Raw genomic sequence first — 17422 nt, forward strand, 5'->3', positions numbered from 1 at the left:
TTCATATTAAAAAACCACATAAATCTAGATTAATTTTGTAGTAAAACAAATATATACTACAAAGTTTTGGTGTTCATATTAAAAACCACATAAATCTAGATTAATTTTGTAGTAAAACAAATATATACTACAAAGTTTTGGTGTTCATATTAAAAAACACATAAATCTAGATTAATTTCGTAGTAAAACAAATATATACTACAAAGTTTTGGTGTTCATATTAAAAAACACATAAATCTAGATTCATTTTGTAGTAAAACAAATATATATCTTGTCTTTAATTAATGTTGCATTTAAGGTATATCTAAGTTACATTCCTTTTAATAACTTTAAAATGTAATAAACAATACAAATTATTAATACACATGAAATAAAATGTAGGGAAAGTAATAAAATTATTTTTTTTACCGATTTATACCTTTCAGACCTATTGTATGTATATAATATTTTCTTGATTGGGGCAACAATACAACTCTACCACGGCACCGGGAATATCTTACACCATAAGTAGATTTTCAGATTATGATATGTATACATTTATATTATTTTTTCTTAATAGAGGCAACAGTATAAACGCTACTGAGGTATTAGGAAGTATTTAAACAGGAAGATTACTAACGCCGTTCTTATTAAACTTTTAACTACTGTAGACTTCTCAGACCGAGTATTTAAATATTTTTCATCGCAGAAACAAAGTAAACTCTACCCTGACGGGTAAAATATAATTAAACCCTTGGGTCAAAACATTTTTCAAGTGCTAATGAAATTGTTGAAGGTATAATTCATATATTGTGTGGAATGTTGTAGAGAAAATTTCATTTGCACTGAAACCTGTTTCAGTTTCAGGCTTCAGGGCTCTAAAACTTTGCTCTTGTAAATTTAAAGCCCAATTATTCTGAAATGGATCAGGAGATGAGAATATCTTTCAAAGATGATTACACATTTTTCCGGAGTGTTTATCTAGCCATTTAAAAAGGATATGACTAGGACGTAAATGTTATTCAATAAAAAATCTCGTGCAAAGACTCGGGTTACTGCTAGTTAATATATAATTATTGAATTAGATTTCGTTAAGAGCATCAATGAAAGCTAGTGCATTGTGATAAACTTGCAGATGTCTACTGAACATGAGAGAGGATTGTTTAATTTATCTTTGTATAACAGCTATACAGGTTCTATATGCGATCCTGTAATCGTGTTTGAAAACATTCAATCTTGTTTGTGCAACGTACAGGTTTTACAGTAAAATTTACTATCAAATTCCTTTACCAAACAGAGCTAAGGTACATTTTTGACAGTATTAAGACCTGCTAAAGTTAATTACTTCATCTGCCTCTGAAATAACGGGCCAAGTTACTTTATTGCTTTTACAATGTCACCATACATTGAGTTTGTTTACATAATGGAATTCAGCTTGAATGCCTAATTTACTGCCTGATTTCAAAATGCCATTTAAACAAAGCACGTTTATACATACAAGATTTTATACAGACGTATACAGATTTATTTTTTGTTTATTTTATGTTCTATTATGGAAACAAACATTACAGTGAACACACTTTAGAAAGATTTCTATGTGCTGGAACAGTTAAAAAAAAACATTAAAACATTATTAAAACTAATATACTTAAAACAAGGCTTGTAAACTGATTAGTACATGTATTTTCCTTACTGCGTTATACTAAGTTCTATACTTTACAACAAATTTAGGTTGTATTGTTTGCATGGTATAACATAATTATATGGAATGTTCAAAGACTAAGTGCACAAATAACGTTCAGTTGGTTTACGGTCAATACCCTACAAACATATGCTGTATCGCAGTGTATCGGTTTATTGGCTGAGAGTCAATGAAGTCAATCACTCAAATGCCTAGAGAATTGCATTTCTGTCAGGCTGTTTGTCTAGAGGTCCGCTCGTTATCTTTAGAATTAACTTATCTATAAACTTGACATTTTACATGGAGTTTCATTTCTATGAAGTTCATTTCGATTATATATCGTCACTTCATGGGATTCCCTGAGTTTTAGCAAACATTTTACTATTAGTTTTTGGGTAAACGTAGCAATCACAACAACATACACAATAGCAATAAAATCGCTGGATAAATAGATTTGTGAACAACTGAGTACAATAATATGACATTTAAGGTGTGACAGATGCCACGTGTATCATATCTGCAAGATATATCAAGAATATTTCATCTGCAGACTTTAAATTTTATATATGAAATAATTAGTTTCATTATGTGCTTTTTCATGATTTCCTTGTTGTCCAGATCAGGAAAGTATATACTCGTATATACATATGTTGGTCTGAAAAGTTTACTTCGGTCAAAAGGTACTAATTCTGGCCAGTAATTTATTGTATTTCCGTAACCGTTAACCTGTGCACAATACACATGGGTAAAATTTCACCTTTCTAGGCCATTGGGAAGTTGAACAATACAAATGTGGCATGTTTTAGGTGTTCTAACCAATTTTAAATCGTTGCAGATGCGTGGTTTTTTTTGAAAATGTTGTATATTTCTGTTGAGAGCATGAAACACACTTATTAAATTTTATCTTCTTAGGATATCGAAAAAGTTAAAAAAACAAAATATAGGTCTTGTAAAAGCTGAAATCCCTTTTTATCTCCTATGGTTTTTTATCTTTATTAACATGCTATAGTTTTTCTATGTAAATCATGATTCATACGTGTGCCACATTTAAACGTTCTGATATATCGGGAAGTTGGAGAATTAGTGATGAGTGTGGGAGTGAGGACTTTGCATTTTAGATAGAGAGATTCTTGTGTGAAACCTATCAGTCAAACGTGCCAATTCTAATAAAATATACTTCTTATTTTTGAACACTTTTTAAACGGGTTTTCATCCATTTCAATGAATGAGTTCACCCTTGTTCGATGATAAAAATGCAACTAGTAAACTTTTTTCACAAAATAGTTGGAATACTGTGTAATAAACAATTAGTTATACATTTCTGTGTGGAAATGAAAAGTTTTAATTTCCAAATTAAATAAAAAAGTCATATTTTAATTCCAACGTTCTAATACTAAATTATTGTCAATGTACAGGTAAAATACTTTAAACTACTTCTTTCTCAACTCTCTCAATCTTACAGTATCGTATTTTAGTGATCAACAAAATACATTGTTATAGCAAAATATTTTTGCAAGTGCATTATTTTGGACATACATAACCCTATTTTTGTATTAAACACATTGATTTTCGTGTTGGTAACAGAACCAGTTTTTCAAGTAAAAACATGTAGGTACATAATGTACAAAATTATAGTTCATATATAAAATATTGTTCGTTTCGGAATTTGTTTGAGTATTACTATCAAGTATTACTATTAAGTTTCAGGGAAGAACACTCATGATAAAATGTAAAAGTGTACAGTATCAAAAAACAAATTTCATATTTTGCTGTTTTCTGAATATTGAGAATTTCCTTTAAGTTGAAATCATTCCTATCTCAGCGGTGTATTGAACAGTTTGGAACAGTTTCAAACTCAAAATAAGGGCATTGTCACAATGGGAAATGCATGGTACAATATTAATTATTATTTAGTAAAAAAGTAATAATAAATTCAGAATATATTATTAAACTTTAATTTATCTGCAATTACAAATACATTTTTTTAATCTAATATTCCCTCCGGATGAGTCGGAAGAAAGTCGAATTTCACAAAGGATGTCATTTCGAAACGTCAAACTGAAGATAGATTAACATAAATGTTGTATCTGAAAATGGCACTCCCCAGTTCCGAAAATAATTGGCATCAAAGAAACATATTCTAAACGTCTTACTTCTACCCATTTAATATGCTTCCGAGATGGTTTTGCATGTGGTTAAAAAACCCTTTTGTAATTATTAGTATTTGTGTTAAACCATAACATTAGAGCTTGAAAGGTTTCTCCGATATTTATTATATCCATTCATATATCACTTAAGTGCCTTTGAACAATTAATAGGATATTGATTGTACTATTAATGGGTCCGCAATGCCGGAGGGGATAACTGATTGATCATGTCGAGTATTGCTAGTGTATCTATATGTAAAGTATATACATTCGAATTTTAATCCTATACATACTTCATTAGTATTACCACCACACACCAAAACTGTTACTCTAATTTAACAAGATCTGATTTATTAATGTAAAATATGACGTCAGCTTTCTATACTTTGAATAACTTTGATACAAAACAATGTGAGGCAATATGTAATTATATTTCGTTTATTTAGGTTTACGTTATAAGTTGGTGTTTTATTTACCTATTCCAATTTTTGTATTCAACTCCACCGGTATCATGGTGAACCATTAGCAATGTAAAGGATCCAGCCTTGTTCGAATGAGGGGGATGGTTCAAGACAAGCTGCACTGCGTTAATCTGAAGTAAGAAGCGTAATAACACAGCCACAGACTTAGTTTGTTTGTTTGTGTTAAGATGCTGAATTGCAATAAAAACAAGCTTTTTAATAAATCTTGTATTGTTATAATGTTATTAAATGTAGAAATCAATTTGTTATTCGTTAGTTCTTATATTAATATCAACCGAGGGGGGGGAGCTCCGAGGTTACGAGTACTCCGGGTACCACTAACCCGAGTAACGGGTCTAAATGAATGTTTTTTTATTTATATTTTATTTATTTTTTTATATATTTTATCACAATACACTACCATTTAGCAGACAAGTGATACAAGTTCAAATGAAGTAAACAGGGGCCACGGTCAGGAGTACTCAGAATAATTATATTTTGCCGACTAACAGTATTAACAGTGTAAACGTTATTAAACCAAACAGTTAATTAAAGCATATTTATGCTATGTAACTTAATGTATACATTCTTAACTAAAAAGGTTTGTTATAATGCTATTAAATGTAGAAATCAATTTGTTATTCGTTAGTTCTTATATTAATATGAACCGAGGGGGGGGGGGAGCTCCGAGGTTACGAGTACCTCGGGTACCACTAACCCGAGTAACGGGTCTAAATGAATGTTTTTTTATTTATATTTTATTTATTTTTTTAGACGTGTTTTATCACAATACACTAAATTTAGCAGACAAGTGATACAAGTTCAAATGAAGTAAACAGGGGCCATGCCCGGTCAGGAGTACTCAGAATAATTATATTTTGCCGACTAACAGTATTAACAGTGTGGTAAACGTTATTAAACCAACAGTTAATGTGGAAAGCATATTTATGCTATGTAACTTAATGTATACATTCTTAACTAAAAAGGTTTGTTTATAATGTTATTAAATGTAGAAATCAATTGTGTTATTCGTTAGTTCTTATATTAATATGAACCGAGGGGGGGGGGGAGCTCCGAGGTTACGAGTACCTCGGGTACCACTAACCCGAGTAAGGGTCTAAATGAATGTTTTTTTTATTTATATTTTATTTATTTTATATGTTTTATCACAATACAACTACCATTAGCAGACAATCGTGATACAAGTTCAAATGAAGTAAACAGCGCGTAGGAGTACTCAGTCAAACATTTATATTTTGCCGACACTAACAGTATTAACAGTGTAAACGTTATTAAACCACCAACAGTTAATTAAAAGCAATTTATGCTATGTAACTTAATGTATACATTCTTAACTAAAAAGGTTTGTTATAATGTTATTAAATGTAGAAATCAATTGTTATTCGTTAGTTTCAATATTAATATGAACCGAGGGGGGGGAGCTCGAGGTTACGAGTACTCGGGTACCACTTAAACCCGAGTAACTAAATGAATGTTTTTTTATTTATATTTTACTTATTTAGACGTGACAACGTCTTAAATTAGGTTGCGGCTCGGAGTCACTCATGAAAAATATAACGACCCGGTAAACGTTACGATGCCCGTCCAGTGGGTCCGCCGCACGGAATCTGCACGGGATAAAGCAGATAACTATGTTTATTCGTGAAAATGTGGAGTGCTTAGATTCGTCATTTACAACAATTCAACAATAAAGGTAAATAATTGTGATATTTCATTATCGTAAACTATGATTGATTGATTAATTGTTAGATTGACACAAAAGTTGAGAAACTGAGTTCTATAGGTTAATGTCATACTATTGACAATTGTTGATAGTGTTAAGTAAATTTATTAGTTTTAAATCACTCTGCAATCAATCGTAATTCAGTCGATTGAGAAGAAGAAACAGCGCGTATTGCTAGTTCAACATTTAAAATAAAACAAATTATAACCTCTAACCTGTTAACAGTGCGAGCCAAACAAACGAACTAAACCGACCCAATTTAGAATTTAACTGTGTTAAGCAAGGATTTATTCCAATTTTAGTAAATGTTTTATTCAACTTTACCATTTACAATCAAATTTTAATTAATTTCAAATTATGTTACAATGTTTTAGTAAACAAAATATATTTCTATAGTTTAAAATTTGTGCAATTCTTATTTTCATTCAATTCCTTGTTCCTATTGTGCAATTTAATAATATTCATATCAATAAATATTCTACCGAGAAAAAGACGTTGTCACGTAAAATCTTCGCCCGTAAAACCGACTTTACAGGCAACCATAATTTTTTATTTTTTTATATATTTTATCACAATACACTACCATTTAGCAGACAAGTGATACAAGTTCAAATGAAGGTAAACAGGGGCCACGGTCAGGAGTACTCAGAATAATTATATTTTGCCGACTAACAGTATTAACAGTGTAAACGTTATTAAACCAACAGTTAATTAAAGCATATTTATGCTATGTAACTTAACGTATACATTCTTAACTAAAAAGGTTTGTTTTATTACTTTAATAAAACATTGTCAACAAATGTTATATTATGATACTGTGCCAAATATATTAGACACTATTAGTTCAAAAGGTCAATCATATTTGGAGCGCCAAGATATTGGTTTAGTAAATATTGCTCATACAGAATAAAAACCCCTACGCAGTATCTGGGTGATTACTACAACTCAAACTACAACAGCAACTTTTCCTCTCGTCGTTTAATGGAATTAGTGTGTTCACTTTTATTTACCTCATTAACGTGAAATGTGTTATTAAAATTAAATTACTCTTTTCATTGACAAATTACTGTTTAAGAATCAGAATATCTTGTTTCTCTCAATTGATGTTATAAACATTAAAATAATAGACTATTAATTATAACTTTTGTTTTGGTTAACTAATCTAATTGAGTACTATAACGTAAACCGTCTCCAATACGCATACGACCTAATTCAGTTACTTGCAAAGGCGTGAATTTCTTTTCATTTTGAATATATTAATTTAAATATATGCAAAATGTATTAGATGTTCACTAAGAAAAAACCTCTCATTTTACAAAACAATATAGGAATCTGCGTTTTCTTTCGGAGTGACAGCATATTTAGGATGGGAGTGGGTTCGCCCCTCTGTCGAGATCCCAAGAAGTGGGATAGTGGGATATATCTCGGTCATGTCACCTTACAAGAAGGGAATGCTAGCTCTGTCCCAGCCTTATAGTCAAAACGAGGAGAGGAGGAGGTACTAGCAACAGCTTTTAATACTAAGGGAGCTCCACCCAACCCAACTAACATCCTCCATACTAGTCTAGACCTATCGATCCATGGGCTTCAATGGCGCTCAGCCAAATAGCTACTACGGTGTTAGAAATACCTTAAACTGAAAGTATATGTCAATGAACGAAAGCAGATGAATTTATATACACATGAATAGACAGATCTGGAAAATCGTCTTCGGTGAAAATTCGTGTGCCGGAATGTTTGTAGACCGGAAGTAGATTATAATGCCCGGAAGAAATCGCTTTTTGAGCGAAGTAATTTTTTAGACCAACGTGTCTCATACTTTATCAGAACAACAATGCAAACATTACTGGGGAACCGGGAATAACTTAGGACAGGAAGTAGATTAGTAATGCTGAAAATAGTAAATTGTTAACTATAGTAGTCTTCTTTGATCAAATATGCAAATATCTTTTTTATTGTTGCAACAATGCAAACTTTACTGTCATGTTTGAAAAATAATTTATTCCCAACAGAAATGCTTCTTCACGCGCTGAACCTGAAATAAGAGCCAAAGGAAATTTTGTTTAGCTTTTGAACCTCCTAACAAAGAACACTTAAATAATATGTACCTTAAACCTCCGAATGAAAATGATCATAGAACTCCACCATGAGTGCTGTACCTAAGATTAATAAGAGCTTAATATTTGTACACGATTGTAAAAAATTGTCGAGGAGTTTATGTTTATATTAATGGCATGTTGTAGTGATTTTTTTCATTTTACTGGTACTCATAAAAGCTGTTTCTTTCCAAACTGGCTCTTTTAACTTAAATTCCAAATATTCTGAAGTGCATCAGGAGATGAGATTGGAAATTTATCCGGTGATCATCTGATCATCACTTATTTTCAGGAGAGTTTATTAAGCCCCGTACAAAGGATATCGCTATAACGTACCTGCCACCAATAAGGAAACACTTGCAAAGCTGTGGGTAACTGCTAGTATAATACACAACTCAATTTTTAGTATACAATAAATTCATGAAAATATACGTAATAAAATATTTTTCATTCATTTCCAGTAAAACTAAATTCTATGGACTACAAAATCTTTAGTTTCTTTAGTTCTCTTAGTTTAATAAAATGTAAAATAATTGTAATTTATTTTGATTATAGGAATTTTAACACGTTTACTATACTTTTTATCATTATTTTACGTAACCCTACATGTTACATATTCTTGTGCAAGCAGATATAGTTACGAAGTGCCCTTATAACTACAACCGATATATAGTAGATAAATAAAAAATCCCTTTAGTTTTTAAAGTATATAAATAGAGGGCACGGAAACCGTGTAATGGGACTCAAATTATTCCGTTGAAGACGTTTTATGTATTTATAAATCATTGGGATCAAACATGTAATCAAGTTTATTGTGTTGCAGACTAACGCAGCAAACATGCCTGTGGGAGGGAGAGTGGCAGGGAAGAGTGGAGTGGTCGGTCGTGTTGGTGAAGGTACGTAAATAATTATACAGATAATTTATGTGATCTTATACAATCCTCGGCTTAAAAAGAACAATAATTCTATGTATTGAAGTTTTGGACCAATTCCGAAAATAGTTTTCTGAAGATTACTACTCACGTTGCTTTACTACAGCAAGTAATCCGTTGATGGTCTAATAAGTAAAGTGGCTGGTTAGTAAAGGCTGTCTGGAAGACATCTTAATCTCGTTGGTCAACATTGAAAGTGTTTAAAGGGCTGTAAAGTTTTAACTGCAATGTAATAAACTTTGTCCTTTTAAATGTTTACTGGCTCGGTTAAGTGGGCGTCCCTACGTTCTATCTGACATAAACTATTGGTAAAATTAATTATTTCTGAAGGATGGACAATATGTGATATATCAATACTGACTATTGTTACACCATCTGACATATATTGAAAATACAAAAGCAAAACATAATGTGAAATTTTGTATTCTATGGATCACGTTTTGACATTGAATCGTTAAAATCAACACCGACAATTACAGCGATCCCTTGAGGTAATTGTTATCTTCTCGTATCAAATATTATGACACATTTCATTAACAATGTAGATTTCTTATACACTAATAATTTTGAAATAATATGGTATATAACATTTAATTTAACAAAATTAGCATTAGTTAAGTTATCATATAAAATTAAAATATCATATCCTTACACATCCATGTGTATATGAATTATTATTTACTTAGATGTCATTACTGTGGGTCCGTCTGTTCGTATGTATCTCGTGAACACACTGACCTACAAACTTTAAATTTTATATGAAGCTTTATTTATATATAAGCATCGTTGATTTTGGTGATGGTACATGCCAATTACATGGGCTAAGCGTTAGCGAATGTTTTTAATTTTTACTATTGGTAACCATGATGGCAACGAGAAACTCACGGAATAAATATATTTGTTAACAAGCTAAGTACAATTATATGATTTTCTTACATGTGAAATATACTCTAATGAAACAATACGTGTAGCCTAATAAAATAAATGAAAAACACATAAAATTTAAATACTACATGCAACCCCACCAAAGTCTGATACAGGACACGTAGAGTGCATACTGCAACATAGTTTTATTGCTATCACCAACCATATAAACTATAAACACTTTACATTGCAGGGCATGGGGTCGCCCGCATCAATGAAGACATCATCTGGATGACAATCTGCGTGGGCATCATCATCCTAGTGCTTATCAGCCTGGCGCTGTGCTACATCCTGCACGAGAAGTGCAAGAAGAGGAAGGGGTCCTGGGAGAGAGCGTGACGGCGGCTCCCCCTCTGTTCTTCTGCCAGGGAGTACTACATAGACGTCTGAGTCAGGAGCAGGAGACAATCTGGTGCCAACACAAACAAGGGGAGATTTGTCCCTCTCTAGTGTGACAAAACACAAAGAAATCTTGAGCAACAATCTTAATGTTATAGTTCACTTCCCGAAGTAGTTCTTTTCTACTTTTCCCATTATTGGCAGATTGTGTTATATGTTCAGCTTCACATTATTCACCAGTTCTTCATCTGAGGTGTATATCTGTGTAGTTCACTTGTCGTTATATTCTCAAGTTGTTGTGTTCCTAGCATTTGCTGTGTTACTCAAAGAACCCATTTGTAATACTGAAGAATCAGCAAAGTTTCCATTATGCATTTTAAGTAATATTTTTAATTGCCGTATGAAACGTGTTGTAACAACGTTTATAAAACTTGATTGTGTACACGGACCTATATATTTTTGTTTCCTCAGAAGAAAATCTAACTAAGGAAAATTACTATTGAACTGTCAGAAAGAATATGTCTACTCGTTGCTATCAACTGTCGCACAGTTAGATTAGATGTAGTGTAATATGTTTTACACTTAGAAGATATTTCTAGAATATAGAATTAGTAAGAATAGCCTTCTAGCTAATCTTTAATTAAATAAATGGGTAGATGGGATTGGCGCCTAAGGAAATTCGTTGTGCAATCGATGGACCGTCCTCACTAAGCGAGTAAACTTTTATAAAAGTAAATTATTTTTCTACAAATCAAGTTTCTAACATAAATACTAGTCTATATATATAAACGCTTAAAGTATTTACTTACTTCAAACGCAATACTTAATTAAATGAAACTATTTATAAGTTTATATTTAAGTATTTTAATTATAATAATGTTGTTTAGAATTTTTAGTGTTTGCTTAAATAGGCAATACAACTGAACTGTAAATTCAGCTATGAAATTGAAATTTGGTTCCATTATTCTTCAAGAAAAAAGTCGTTGCTTTTTCCATGAATTATGTTTTACTTATATTTTTTTTAAATATATTAAAGAAGCTAATATTTTGCTCTTACTTAATCATACAAGCAATTATCGTTTTTTAATGTACCTGTCAATCTGCATTTACATAATAAACTAAAAAATTATACAATATACAACGTATATGTCAGACATACAATTTGACATTAAAATGTAACGTAAATATTATTATTTTTTACACGAATTAAAACGACGTTGAAAATAAAATATCGTATTTGCATTGTTAGTGATATAGCAATAATGGATTAGCTAAATGTTAACACTTTCACACCCACGTGAATATTCACATTAATCATATTTACGCTAGATAAAAACATTGACCCTGGAACTGTAAGTGTTGTATAGCACTACTCGACTACGAGCATAAATATTAATAATTTATTTAGTTAATATATTCACTAAATTTTAAAATTGAACGTGTTACGAGGAAAATATAACACACTGAACGATAAACCGATATTTATGCGTTAAGTTATTAAAGATATATAATTGAATGTTATTTATGAATTATATAAAGTTTAATAATGTTATTTCAGCCGAGGAAACTTACGCAATTGAAATATTTACTGGGTACGAAATTTATTGGATAGGACAAAGAAATGTTATATTAAAATAAGTCAAATAAAGCTAAGCACAACTGTGATTGCAATCATAACTTGTTCCTTACGTCAATATTGAATGAAGATTTGATACTGTAACCTGTAATGTATATTTCATGTACCTGGAAGTCAATAAATGTTTGATTGTTCGCATTGTGTAACGATACTTACATAACACCCCGGTAGCGTGACTAGGAATTGGATTTGGGGGAGGGGGAGATGACAGCACACACAAACCGTGTGGTATCTAATAAATATGAATACATTTATATTTGAATACTTTAAAAGTTAGAAAGGCCTAATTCAAAATAATACATTTTACCGCTGTATTCAAAAAAGTTGGATTGGTGTTATAAGAATGTTTATATATTATTAGGACTCTTGGGGGAAGATTTTGCCTTGTCACTCCCCCAATGCCACTGCAACACCCAACAACAGTATAACAAAAGACCCAAGTACAAACACACAAAGTTGCAGCCTGGAGACATTCTTTAGAGAAGTATTCGTCAAAGTAACCGCAAACTGCCTCGCTCTAGAGACTTCACAGGTGTCTTGCTTGTCTCTCAAGGAATTTAACTGAATTAATTAAGCAATCTGTGTACTGAAGCGCCCATAGTCTTATCCATTCCTTAGTTATCTTGCAGTATACATTAAAAACAAAAGGATCTATTTTATATTATTTTAAATTTAAAAAATCTGTTAATTTTAGAAGTGGAAAATATAAGTGAGCAGTATATAAATAAAAGTAGAATATATTCATACACAAAATTCAATAAATACGGAACAATTTTAAGTTATTGATCAATGAATTAAAACTTATCGTCCTTTAATCATGTTTTCTGTCTTTCTTCACTTAGTGTCCGTCTATCTGTATTTTCATAGACAACTCTAATACGGTTTAAGTTTGTATCGTATATTGTACTATAAACTAACTCACTGCTAAAAAAGTTTATTTTTCTAGTTTAAAATTGGTTACAATTTTGAAGTAGTTATGCAAAATAATATGAAAAATTGTACAAGAGAAAGATTGTCAAGTGATACGAGTATAACACATCTTAAAAGGTAACACTTTAAGAACCTCTATTTTACTGTGGAATTAATGGTAAGTAATAGTCTTATTTAAGTTATATTGTTATTGTTATAAGTGCTTTTTGAGAGGAAGATTATTCTTTTGACAAATACTTACTAAACATATTCACAGTCAAGTAGTTTTAACTTTTTAAATCACATATTAATAATAAATCTATTATAAAAGTGATAAAAATGTAGTTGAAAGCTCATCGAAGGAAGCTTTACAGGTGCAGACATTGCAGATTTGATTAGCTCTTCAAGAAATGCAATTAATTTCTTAATAAATGATTTTAAAATTAAGATTTGCAAGTAGTTCCAATGTAACACAGAAAAGCTGTTTAGGGATCTCTCAACGTATATCTGGACTTGCGGAAAAAAACAAACAGTTTTCAGAGCACGTGCGGCTTTGGATTTTGTATTCTTCTCTCTTCACTAGCCTCCTAATCCTCCCAGAGGATCTGTTGACAGAACGCCGAAGCCATCTCAGATACATCTATTGTATTCCTTACTGACACCTAAGAATCCTGTCCCAATAAACAAAGCTTGTTTCAACGAATTTTGTAACCTTTACCCCGAAACACACTAAAGAATTGCATTTAATTTTAAAGTGTTTTTCTTAGAACCGATAATTTTTTCATTCAGGGTGTATGAGAAATATCTGGTAATTGGGTAATTTTTAATTAGGCCAAGGAAAGAAATACTAAAAATAAGGTTCAGAAATCTTTAGTTTGCCGTTTGTCTTTTTTACACATTTAAAGATTTTATTTGTTGTTTTATAAACCAGTAAAGATTAATTGAAATATGTCACAATTGATTTTTCTACTGTCTCAAATAGAAAAATTAATTAATACAAGAATACCATATTACGTTTAAATATACCAGAAAGTTGAAATATTACAAGCTTAGCAACGCGAAAACTAATAAAACTATACAAATTTATAAAGAATAAAAAACTGTAAAATTTAATTACGAACATTTGATACCTAGAACATTAAAACCGATATAATCTATGGTATGATTTTCATGGTTTACAACATGCATAGCAGCTTTGTTTGTCTACCATTTCAAAGTATATAAATCTATATATAGCTTATATAATAAATATACATTTTTCTGTTGTTTTAAGACTACAAAATCAATAATTGTATCAAATTTAAATTTTATACCTTTACCTAAATAAGAAATACAAACTTCAAAAGCACTTATAAAAGTAAAGACTGTAAACCAAGCATTTCTGACCCATGTTTATACTATATTTTTTATTTTCCTCTATCTAAAGAATTAATACCCAATGTATTACTTGAGAATTCGTACAAATTCTGTATATTCCATAGTGTTAAAACATGGTATATCTCTTGTGATAACAGATTCAAGGTAAGCAATGGTACTGTAAATATAACACTATTTATAATTCTATTCGTAGACTAAATCCAATATAAATTCAATATTGTCACTGATATCTCACAAAATATGGCCACCATTATAAATGACATTCTGCCAGTATCAGTCCTCACAAGACAAATGGTAGCGGACATCTCTTGCCAACCCGTTTGTTTGTATTTTATTTTGATACGCTGATCTTGCTTCCTGGACAAATTTTATTGTTGTAGGGTTATTGTTTACACATAGAAACTGCAATGAAGCAGTAGTTAAAACAGTGGATTTGACAAATTTGTTGAAGGCTAGAAAATTGGACAAGTTACATTTACCATCAGAAGAAATATTGATACTTATTCATAAATGTATTAATATTTATTTATAGAATGGTTTGGAAATTTCCCCTTCCCCAAATTTAATCGTGACTTAACCATGACAAAGGCCTATAAGGGAATAGAGAATATATATATATTGGGGCATTACTTGTTTAAGGATGAAATTAAATTACTGAACGTTTTAGTAATGATTTTTCTTCCAATCTCAGAATAAAACAATTATTTTTATTATGCATTAACTCTTGCTTAAAGGGCCAGGAGTTCTGCAAGTTTAATATAAAACGTGAACTTCATTATTTAATATATCCTGAGAAGTAAATTGATTGTAAGTCACACTCATTTAGTTAAGGTTTGAAATGGGAGGATGGCAAACGATAATTTTAAGTTATATATATATATATATATATATATATATATATATATATATATATTTATATCATTAAGTAAAACGATAACTATTTTAGAGTCAGACAAGGACTTATACGTAGTGAACTACTGACTGTAGAATCATAATATTTTACTCTGTTGCTACTCTCTTGTTGAGATTAGTACAGAACTACCGTGGTTGAAGGCAGATTATTTTCTTAGGTCGGCCCGTATTGGTTTCTGGGAAACCTACATTGTGTTCTTATACAATAGAAATTGCCTCTAGCCGTTTGGGCTGATATGATTGGTTTGAAAGACCCATTACAGCCTAGCATAGCCATATGGACACAGTCCCTATGTGCAGTTCTCAGACATTCTCACTCTATCTGGGCTAATAAGGGTTAAAATTATCTACAGTACACACATTTATGGAAAATAAATCCAAAACTAAACTTACAGGCTGCATCATTTCTTAACATTATCCTCAAATTCAGTAGAGAACTTCCACACTGACTTAAAGATAAGATAGGAATACGCCACCCACCGTGTCTCGAAACGGGGTTCGGTAAAGCTTCATAAAAAATTTAAACTCTTACTATTTAATATGTCACATGTTAAAATTTAATATGGTACTACAAAGTATTTTTAAATATTTATTTCCTATACTATTTTTTATGCTAAGATGTTGCCTATGTAGAAATGAAGCTTAATGCAAACGTTAGATGCGCGATTACTTTTCGTGATATCTGGCGTGATAGCAAATATAATACAATTGACATTATTGTACGCTTCTATGTTAATGTAATGAGACTGGAATGTTGTGATGCAATAGAATTGTATGTTGGAGAATGGCCGGAGGAGTGTCAGGTCACGCAAACACAATGAAACTGACCGATACCTCATTAACTTTGCGATAATTAGTCTCTCTGATACATCGTTGCCTTTAGCTCATTACTGGCTCTTGACATCTCTATGTTTAAAATCTCTCATGCACATTTACAATATTATATATTAGTTTATTTTATTTTATTAAAGATGAGGTTTCACATATCATTGAGTTTTTCGAAATTATGATCAAAGTGCAAATCTTTCATTGAAATGACGTAGACTCATGATACGGAAAAAAGTAATGAACTTTAAATATTTTTATATAAAAGCACTAACGGCTAAACAAAGATAGAATTACGGACATTTGCAAACGTTATATATTACAAAATGTATAACTCTACGTGTCAAGGATTGAAATTTATCCTCTTCGAGAGAAGACTATTAGTACATGTACATTTACTTAAAAACTACAACGACCGGCAATGAACTGCTACTGAAAATAGAAAGAAAATAAGAGAAAGCAAAGAAATTAAACATACACGAAAACTGATTTGGAGCCCGGATATGAGAAAATAAACATGTCTCACATTCCCCTGTGCTTGTGTGACGTGTGTTTGTGCTGTCGACTTGTCTTACTCGTGACTTAATAACGTCTGGGATATTAATTTACTAATATGAGAATTTTTTTCATCACAACCTTATATTTTAGGGTAATGTATTATGAACAGAATAAAATTCCGGTCTTAAAAATGATTTTGCTAACGTTTGCAATTTATACAAATGAAAATATTTTTTAATAAATTTCTAACGAAAGTGATTTACTATTTTCAGTTTCAGGATGAATCGCATTGTTTTGTGGCTTAATAGTTGTAAAAAGTAAACGTTTTATATTAGATGATCTCAGACAAGATTCCATGAGAAATCTAACAAGTGCTATGGAAGGAGTGTTTATGTTTATATTACTGTATTTAGTAGTTCATAATTACATTAAAGAGGAATAATAATAATAATAATAATAAATAAAATTATTGTGTTGTATTGTTACCGTTATTTTAACGTTATTGTATTTAATTCCAACTAATAGCAGACATATTAAGATAAACTGGTTTCATACTTTGGGTACAAATCCATGCTTCTTTTTCTATAACAATAGTGACATCTTTAAAGTGTTCAACAACGCTAAAATAGCTATTATTGTTATTATTCTTCATTTAATATTAATATAATATTTTAAGTATTGGGTTTGAACTTTTAAGTGGCTTACAAAACATAAAGCCTTTATTACAATCAAAATAAATGATCAAATACATGAGTGTGGAAAATATATTAGCATATATTACATGTGAATATGAGACTACGGATTAATACAAAGACTGCATGGGAACAGACTGCTGGTGCAATATATCTGATGAACAACATTGCTGTAACGACCTGGTCCGAGAGTCAGCTGGGATCATTGTTATTGTTCTCCATGCCTGGTGACTATAATACCATTGTTACAATTGTATAACATTAATAGAG

The 17422-nt window shown here is 30.9% G+C and overlaps 1 protein-coding gene across 1 annotated transcript in view; it reads left to right on the plus strand.

Annotated features, from left to right (window-relative positions):
* LOC124352790 overlaps positions 1-12044 on the plus strand; it is a 41132-nt gene extending 29088 nt beyond the window's left edge. Inside the window, exons 2-3 of the mRNA XM_046802504.1 lie at positions 8932-9004; positions 10158-12044. Coding sequence (XP_046658460.1) covers positions 8947-9004; positions 10158-10303 — 204 coding nt within the window. The 5' untranslated portion in view covers positions 8932-8946 and the 3' untranslated portion in view covers positions 10304-12044. The remainder of the gene's footprint in view (positions 1-8931; positions 9005-10157) is intronic.
* The last annotated feature ends 5378 nt before the right edge of the window (positions 12045-17422 follow it).

This window comes from Homalodisca vitripennis, chromosome 1 (genome assembly GCF_021130785.1).
Source record: "Homalodisca vitripennis isolate AUS2020 chromosome 1, UT_GWSS_2.1, whole genome shotgun sequence".
In the NCBI taxonomy this organism is placed as follows: domain Eukaryota; kingdom Metazoa; phylum Arthropoda; class Insecta; order Hemiptera; family Cicadellidae; genus Homalodisca; species Homalodisca vitripennis.